The sequence below is a fragment of the Typopeltis vanoorti genome, chromosome 4 (genome assembly GCF_054136105.1).
Source record: "Typopeltis vanoorti isolate ZY-2024b chromosome 4, IOZ_Tvanoo_1.0, whole genome shotgun sequence".
In the NCBI taxonomy this organism is placed as follows: domain Eukaryota; kingdom Metazoa; phylum Arthropoda; class Arachnida; order Uropygi; family Thelyphonidae; genus Typopeltis; species Typopeltis vanoorti.
In genome coordinates this window covers 45540912-45550646 of record NC_143552.1, presented here as the reverse complement: position 1 = coordinate 45550646, position 9735 = coordinate 45540912, and the positions used below count along the sequence as shown (strand labels likewise).

The 9735-nt window shown below is 38.3% G+C and overlaps 1 protein-coding gene across 1 annotated transcript; it reads right to left on the bottom strand.

Annotated features, from left to right (window-relative positions):
- Positions 1-1460: 1460 nt before the first annotated feature.
- LOC150107273 (uncharacterized) lies at positions 1461-2054 on the bottom strand. The gene has a single exon (XM_090391767.1). It carries the CDS (start codon positions 2052-2054, stop codon positions 1461-1463), a length of 594 nt encoding a protein of 197 aa, XP_090247893.1.
- Between the last annotated feature and the right edge of the window lie 7681 nt (positions 2055-9735).

Here is a 9735-nt window from a genome sequence, read left to right as displayed (position 1 = left end):
TAATCCACAAGAGCAGAGAATCTTGTAGTCACCTGAATAATTAAGATGTGGAAGCTTGTCCTTAGGAGAAGTGTGAAAGGTGGATATTTTTCTGACCGGTCGAAAGGCAACAAAAATATTCAGCGGTTTTAAAACTTTTGCTATACGTTCACTAATGCCTTGTACGTAAGGGATAGGAATGCGCATTATTTCTTCGGTATTTGAAGAGGAAGACATATTAAAACTACTCAAAGCTCTTTTAATGAAGGAATTGTTGTATCCATTAGATAGAAAGGAAGAAGTAATATATTGCCATTCTTTCTGTAAGAGATCGTCTGGAGAACAAAAGGAGTTGGCCCGATGAACCAGTGTTTTAATAGTTCCTGCCTTTTGACAAGGATGGTGATGAGATTCAGTATGGATATAATAGCTAGTATGAGTCTTCTTTCTATATACTGAGAAATGTAGGTTACCATCTGCTTGGCGAAGAATTAGAAGATCAAAAAAGGCTAACTGCTTATTTGATTCTATTTCAAGGGTAAACTGGATTCTTGGATGAAGTGCATTTAACTTAGTGAGAAACCGTTGAAATTCATCAGAGGAGCCATTCCCAGTAGCAAAAATGTCATCGATATATCTGAACCAATGAGTAGGTCTAGGAGAAATGTTGTCAAAGATACGTTTTTCAAAATGTTCCATAAAGAAGTTGGAGATAGCAGGAGAAAGAGGATTGCCCATTGCTGTTCCTTCAATTTGTTGATACAACTTATTTTAAAGGAAAAATAGCCAGAATGTATTACAAAATCAAATATTTTTACAATGTTTGAAGGAAATCATGTTGCAGTAATTCAATACTTTCAGACAAAGGAACATTTGTAAATAAAGAAACAACATCTAAACTGATCATGATATCAGAAACGTCCAAATGAAGGTCTGAAATTTTATTTTTGAAATATAAACTATTTTTTTATATAAGTATCAGTTCTTCTAGTTGAGGAAGTGGGTAAATTTGATAAACAATTTAAAATTTTGTAAGTGGGACAACCTATACAATCTACAACTGGCTTCAATGGAATGCCTGTTTTATGAACTTTTAGAAGATCATACAATCTAGGTGGACGACCGAAGAAGGTTCTAAGTTTTTTCTTTTGATCGTCATTCCAAGTCGATACATTATCTATAAGAGAATTGAGTCTATTCAATTCTCCCGGTAGGATCCAATGTAAGAGGCCTATAAGTTGAATAGTCGCAGAGTAATAGGTACATTTTTCTTTCATATTGCTTCCTATCTTGAATAACTACAGCCTTCCCTTTATCACATTTCGTAATAATTAAATAATTGTTATTCTTCAGTGATTTCAATGCTTCAAATTTAGAGTAAGAAAGATTAGGACGAGGAGACTTGGCATTAAAGAGAATTTTCGCACATTCAAAACGTTACCTGTTGGCTGTTTTTTGGGATAAGGATCGAATACCTCTGTCTATGTTGTGAAAAAATCCATAACGGGAACCTTATTAGGAGCAACGGCGAAATCATAACCTTTTGATAAAACAAAACGTTCACTGTCTGTTAGAGGACGTCCAGAAACATTGATAACTACTTTATCTGTATCAATAACATTATTACTGGGTCTAGATAGGCTGATCAGAGATTCAAACTTGTGTTTTAACTTATCACGAGAATCATTAAATACCTTTAGGTAAGAGTTCGAAGATATACGTAATATAGTGTTAAAACGTTCAACCGTTAAAACAGATTCTAGAGCATTCTTGATGTCCATAATTTCTCTATTTAAGAGGGCTAGAGACTTTTTAGCTTCATGTAGCTGATAATTTAAAAGAGACTTACTAGCTTTTACATAGATCCGATGAGCTTTTGGAGACCTGAAAACTTCTTTTATTTTACAGCAGGTAGAAATAACCTGAGCTATCTTATATCGCTTTAGGAAGATTATTCTGTTAATGCATTTAGCCTTCTTTACCAAACCTTTACCGTATCTAGCAGATTGTTTGGATATAGACTCTCCGTAAAGTCTTGCAATAACTCTTAGTAAGGGAAAACCGCGAGTAGACATATGAATACAAAATTAATGACGGAAAAAACGGCCTCACCTACTTCCTGCATATACGGGAATAAAAAGGCGTTGAAAACGTTGTAGTTAACGCATTCGTTAACTACGTTAACTACAAAGTTTTCACGTTAAATATGTATAGTGACTTTCCTGTGCTGTTCTCAGTTTTTATCTTCAATGTTTAATGTTTTTTCTTTTCTTTTATTGCAATTTTCTTTTCTTACACTTGAAGAAGGCTGTAAAAAGCCAAAACTAGTCGTGTGATACTATTAAACCTTTTCCTTTGCTCTCGGTTTATGCTATTCAATTCTTTTAAAAAATGTATGTATATATATGTATATATGTATATAATGTATGTATATATATACAGGGTGTCCCTGAATTCATGGCCCAAACAAACTTGAGGGGATGGTAGTACACACCGAAAACACTAATATTCGTCACAGAATATGTGGCCGCAAACTCAATGAGGAGTCGGAAATGAAGGACAGACACAGGTTTCCAGAGTGACATTCATTAGAGATCATTACAAAAAATGCTCAAACGTCCGCCCACCAATACATTGATACACGCGGCACAACGGCAGAGTAGTGATTGGCGTAACTGCTCGTAAACACCGGGCTTGTCGCGCACATCGCCAGCCGCGACGGACAGTCGACCACACCCTCCGCGGACTGCACGGACGTTTCGTACATGACACTCTTCAAATGTCCCCACAGAAAGAAATCGAGACAAGAAAAATCGGGCGATCTGGGCGGCCACGGGATGGGACAAACGTGCCCAGTCCCTCGGTTCCCAAATGTGGCATTAAGATGCCGACGCACGTCCATGCTGAAATGGGCAGGCGCCCCATCCTGCTGGAACTACATACGGGAGCGGATGGCGACTTGAACATCCTGAAGCAATTCCGGCAAAACCTGTTGCAGAAAAATACAGTACGTTCGTCCATCGAGGCGGTCCAGCAGTAGGTAGGGTCCAATTAAGTAGTCATGCACGATCCGCGCCCAGACAGTGATGGCGAACCGTTGCTGGTTCGACTGTGGACGTGAACAATGGGGGTTCTGAGCCGCACACAAATGCCATTATGGACATTGACTACGCCTTCACGTGAGAAAGTTGATTCATCCGTAAAGAGCACATGAGCGGGGAAATCGAGCTGTACGACACTTTGCTGTAGTAACCACTGGGCGAAATCCATGCGCAGGGGATAATCAACAGCTGTCAATGACTGCACTCGCTGCAATTGATAGGGGGTGTAGCCCTTCTTCATGCAGTACTCGCCAGATACTGTTCCGATGCACACCCAGGCTCCGGGCGGCAGATCACGTGCTTGTACCTGGGTTACCTGTCACCATATACAAGATATCCTCGCTCATAGCTGGCGTTCTGACAGTTCGTGCTCGTCCGGCATCATATCGACTGATGTTAGGTGTCTGATGGTGCAGTTGCGCAAACATTTTATGATCGGGCACACGGCGCATAGGATATTCCTCATGGTACAGTCTTTGAGCTTCTCTACCATTGCCCTCGGATACACTGTACATCAGGTGCATATGGGCTTTCACTGCATTCGTAAACTGCTTCATCTCTTGTCCGATCGATGCTGAGAATGCTGGGGATTGGCCGATCCAGCGCTTTTCAGCCATGCCTCCTCGTTTGCGTTCCCCCCCCCCCCACCCTACCGGCATCGGGCTGCGTTTGCAGCCGCATATTCCATGACGAATATTGGTGGTTTCGGTATTTACTACCATCCCCTCACGTTTGGGCCATGAATTCAGGGACACCCTAGATATATATATATATATATATATATATATATATATATATATATATATACAGTGTGTGTGTGTGTGTGTGTGTATACATGGTGTTTCACACAGACACACACACACCACACACACACACACACACACACACACACACACACACACACACACACACACACACACATATATATATATATATATAATCGTGGGGTGGTATAGGAGATGAGATATCTGGGAGTAATTGTAGAAAGGGACGTAACATTTCGCTGACATCTTGCTCAAGCTGTGAGAACAGCACAACGGATTATTATTATTATTATTATTTGACACCTCAGGGGAGTCAATACCCGCATCGAGGGAGAGTGTGCCAACAGCATCGAACGATTGACCCTTCCAACTACTAACCACGCTCAAACTTGCTGAACTTTTTTTGCGTGAGCCATTAGTAGCAGTGGCTCTACCAATCGACCAGCCTTCCGTATAGGGAAAACGATGTTATATTTCCAGTGTATAAGGCTTTGACCAGGATGCATATGCATTTCTGTGCACAGACTTCGTCACCTGGCTTTCAAAATAATGAAGAGATATTCGAAATAGTACAGAGGCGATTGACTGAGACAGTTTCTAGTCTCTGGAAAGTTGAGTATGAAAAAATGAGGAAATGAAACTTGCAGAAATTGGTGGATTACAGGTGAACGGAAGATATAGAGATATATAAGTTGATTAGGAGATATTACCAGATTAATGTGGAAGAGGTTTTTAAGGGTTTTTGCATGTGAGCGGTCGGTGATTAAAATCAATTGCTCCTGAGCGTGATGAGTGTGAAAGCGGTGAAGATATTTAAGGCACGGTATGACAACTGTGTGTGTGTGTGTGTGTGTGTGTGTGTGTGTGTGTGTGTGGAGATTATAAGTTGATTAGGATGAGAAATTTACAGTCAGCCCTCGTCACATGACGGAGTTCTTTTACGACAATCCAGTCGTAAGTTGGAAAATAATAATTATTATTATTACGTGACATCTCCATGAAACTGGAAATAAAATAAAGCTGTATGTATGTTTTTTTCCTCCCTAAATCATTGACTTTATCTTTTCTTTTCCACACCATTAGAAGAAGATCGCTTTTTGCTCTTACTGGATATTTGCATAAATGACATTAAGTAATCCCAGAATGGGGGGGGGGGAATACCGTATACAACCGACGATTGGTTGACATTACACTTGACAACGAATCTGGGAAGTCGAAAAAGTATAATCGGATTAATATTCGCGAAAAGCAAAATGGAAAATAGGAGACAGGATTGAAACTGTTAAGATATTGGAGGGATTTTAAAAAATTGGTGCAAGTGAATATTTTCAATATATGACAAATAGTCAGAAAACTAGGGGTAATCCGATTGTGTGTGTGTGTGTGTGTGTGTGTGTGTGTGTGTGTGTGTGTGTGTGTGTGTGTGTGTGTGTGTGTGTGTGTGTGTGTGTGTGTGTGTGTGTGTGTGTTAGTGGGGGGGGGGGCCTAGATTTTTCTTCGTGGAGTGTGGTGAATGAGTGGAACGGATTACCAGAACTGGTTGTGAGTTCCCTGATAATTAGGCTGACCACACGTATCGTTTTGAACGGATAGTACCGTTTTTTTGATGTTTTCCGGCCGTCCCGTTGTTTTGACGAAAATGTCAATTTTGTCCCGTTTTAATAAAAACTATAAATATTCTTTAATACTGGTCAATCATAAATTATTATTCAAAACCTATAATCGTATATCAATATCATGGATACCAGCAATTTGTATAACCATGGAGTCGCATTGTTCGATAATAAATATCGATATCTGCAGTGATTTATTCAGAAAAAATAAAAATAAAAAATACATATTGGCAACGCTTGCGCGTTTCAGACGCGGCGTCTGTTCTGCTGTAGCGTTAATTTTTGTTTTACTTCTATGATAACCGATGACTTTGTTATTCAATGCCAGTGGTTTAAATTTCATATTTTGTAAATTTTTAAGTCTTATTTTTTAAAGCTTTAAGTCAATCCTTGCAATTCAAAGAGGCGAAACTGCAGTTTTAATGACGATCTCCAGAAAGAATTCAAATTCAACTGAGCAAGTTGTGTAGTGCTAGAACAAAAGTGGTATGCCAAAATTGTAATATCCATTTTTCCGTTGATCATGGAGGCAGAAGCGACATCAACCAACATCTACGTAGCCAGAAACATAAGGATGCTGAAAAGACTCTGGCTTCAGTTAAAAACATCAGCTCGTTTATGGTGAGACGCGATGGTGATAGCAAAAGTGATAAAATTGCAGCAAGTGAAGTTCTTGTTGCTTAGCATACTGTGGGTCACGGCCAAAGTTTTCGCGCAAATGACTGCTTGTCGACATTTATCAATAAAATTTATGAACCAAAATTTTCTTCAGCACGTTCCAAATCAGAAGCAATAATTACAAACTTTATATCACCATACATATCGGGCAAAGTAAAACTTTTTTTTATCGTCTTGCTTTTTCATGAATACAGAATATTACATAACCCCAGTCCCGTTTTTATCTCAAGGAAATATGGTCAGTCTACTGATAGTGAATGGATTCAAGGAGAAGTGTGATAGAATTTGTTTGTATAATGGTTAATTCTGGTCTCCCACGATGAGTCTCCAGACTCCATGGAGATGCCGTAGAATAATAATAATAATATTTGACCTTTGGGGGGCACTTCACAAATCATGGTACGTGCTTCCATTAAACCCCCAAAATTATTTCGACGGAGTGGAGTTGGGGAGAATCTGTCTCAAGACATATTAGTAACCAATAATTAAACGAATTCTGAATTTGGTTGTTATATTGAAACTGTATTTAAACCAACTATTAATAAGCAGCGCGTGCATATATTGATAGCTTAGTACTGGAATGAAAGTGATCCTCTATAAAAAAAACTCTCTCTCCCTGCATCGAACACCACATTGCACAAATGCAAGCAACATTCCAACCCCCCCCCGCCACATACACACACACACACACACACACACATTCACAAACGTCATACTCCATAACCACAACAGAAAGAGAAGAAATATATCTTGAAAATTCAGCATATGAGATAAAACTAAAAAGTAATCAACAGAAAACTAAAATAATGATTAATACCAGGCAGAATCAATTAAATGATGCAAGTGTGAAATTTCAGAACTTGAAATAGAAAAAGGGAAAAAATTTAATTATTGAGGAGCAATGATCATAGGCGAACCAAATTATATAGCATAAGTGCAGAAACGAATAAAGACGAGTAATCATGCTTTTTATTCTATCTCTTATATGTATTCAGCTCAAAAGTAGCTATCAGTTGTAATAATAAACTACAAATATAAAAATAAAGACTTTTTCTGATTATTACTTACTCATGTGAAACTGCGATATTTAAAGCAATGGTACAGAATATGATATCAGCTTTTGAAAGGAAAATCCATAGAAAAATATTTGGTCCAGTGAATGATAATGGTCGGTGTAGGATCACATATAGCATTAGTCATATCAATTCTATAAAGAACCTACTATATCTAGTAAAACCAGTTTGTACACCTGCACTGGGCAGGACATGTTTTTCACAGGAAAAAGAGCACTATTCTTAAGAAGACTCCAGATAATATATTTCTTGGTAAAAGATCAATATGAAAATCAAGAACAAAATGGAGTTGAATGATGTTGCTGTAGTCAAGACAGCAACATCATTCTGCAATGTGAAAACTGAAGAAGCAACATCATTCTGCAATGTGAAAACTGAAGAAGTAACATCCTGTACAGAGAGGAATAAAAACAAAAAACCTAGTAAGCGATGACTCAGTTTGGGTTGTAGAGTCATAAGAAGAAGAAGAATAAAAAAGGCATGTACGTTTTAATGTGATGGTAGTCGTAAGTATGAGTGATCGTAAGTTACATACGTCGTAGGTCGAAGAAAGACTGTGTACACACACACAACACACACACACACACACACACACAACACACACACACACACACACACACACACACACACACACACACACACACACACACACACACACACACACACACACACACACACATTAATATAAGGTATTTATCCTTATATTAATAATAACTAACTAATCAAGAAGTTCAAGGAATCATCGCGAGAGTGCACTGCAGTTCACACAATGAACTGTCTACACCACTCAATCCTCCATCTGTACAGAACGCTGTTTTTGACTCACTATTGGATGACCAATCTACCAACTGCTAAATCGCATGTGTATGTTCACTAAGGCCGATTGGCCTGCATATGGAATGAATATAAAAAAAAAAAAAAAAACAGTTGTCGGGTGTAGAAACTATCTACCTCCGTATGAGATCGGCTAACTTACCTTCAACTGAAAAAAGCTCATATAACAATTGTTCCTGTCAGAACTAGAATTCGAACTTTGGTCTTTTCCAATCAAAGGAAGCGATCTCGTGCCATTTTTTGAATTGTGCTATGGAGGCAATATTTCCTGCGTTTCTGTTTAAGCGACTATACTGCCTGAGATAAGTTCTGCTCATACGTTTCCGAATACTTACAATTTATAGTTCTTTATTAATATCTTCATGTGTAATATGATACCAACATTGATGCCATCTGTTAACTCCCTAATTTTACTCAAAACTGATTTACTTCTAACCAAACTCTCAGAACAATAAACGAAAATTGAATTATGCACTGACTTGTACACAGCTATAATTCGTTCAGTGTGTTGACAAATTTCTGTATTATTCCATATACACTGATTCAGTTGATTCCATCAACAACAGAACTCACACCAATCCAGACAATTAAATACAATAGTTTACATAAATTATAAAGAAATTCAAAAATCGCGATAACTCCAAAACTTTATGATGAATTCTTATGCAGTTTGGTCAAAAGCAGTACAATATGAGACATGAAAGAAATACCTACAAAAATTTACATAAACGAGAGCGCCTGTGTATTTAAGTTTCGTCCGGTATACTCAAGAAAAATCGACCATAGAACCCACAGTGTATTTCAGACAGTAAACATAATGTCAGGGTTAGGGCCCATCAGATGACGGCACTTCTCAGCCACCTCTCTTCACAGGATGCCATACATAATTACTGATAGGCTAGGGCCAGCTATCGCTGATTGGCTACTGGTGTAGATTAAACTTCCCCTCAGTCTCAAAAAGTTAGATTGGGTTAATACAGCCTCCTCTTCTCCCTAGACCGGAATAAAAGGCATTATCTGATGTCTGATTAATTCATTAGCATATGCGTACATGAAAACAATGGCCAAAAACGAGAGGTTAAAAAAGGGATTGCCAAAGTGCTTCAATAAATAACAAATGAAGTCAACTTAGAGCAACAGAATGCTCACAACGGTGTTTCATATTGTTTATAATGGAGTCCAGGAGCTGGGTTGGTAATAACAACCATTGCCCCTGCAGATCGATGCAGAATCACCTAAGGTTTGGGGAGAGACTCGAGAGCAGCAACACATCTAACTAGAGTATTCTGGATGTGCTATATAAGAATAAGGTTAGAAAACTTGGGTGATCAGCCCATATGTACCATAGTCATTAATTGAAGATATTGATTCACGCTCGATGAGGAAAAAGCTTTATCATCCTCTAGGATAAATGTCTCCTTTATCACACCCACATACGGACTAACATAGGGGTACAGGACCTGTTTCAATAAGTTACAATAAAAATGGTTCCGCTAGGAAGCATCTACAGATCGGTGCTTCTACCCAGCGGAATTCTTGCCCAAAACATCACGCTATCTTCACCATAAGGAGTATTGCTTTTACGGATATTAGAGAGATTATAATTTCTTTGATTCTCTGCAGATCACAGCATGGACATCATTTGATTTGTAGAGCAAATTAGCACTGTCTGTAAACAATATCGACTCATATT

What these genes read in the sequence shown, in the direction of transcription:
- LOC150107273 (XM_090391767.1), bottom strand. Translation starts at nt 2,054, where the DNA reads ATGTCTACTCGCGGTTTTCCCTTACTAAGAGTTATTGCAAGACTTTAC.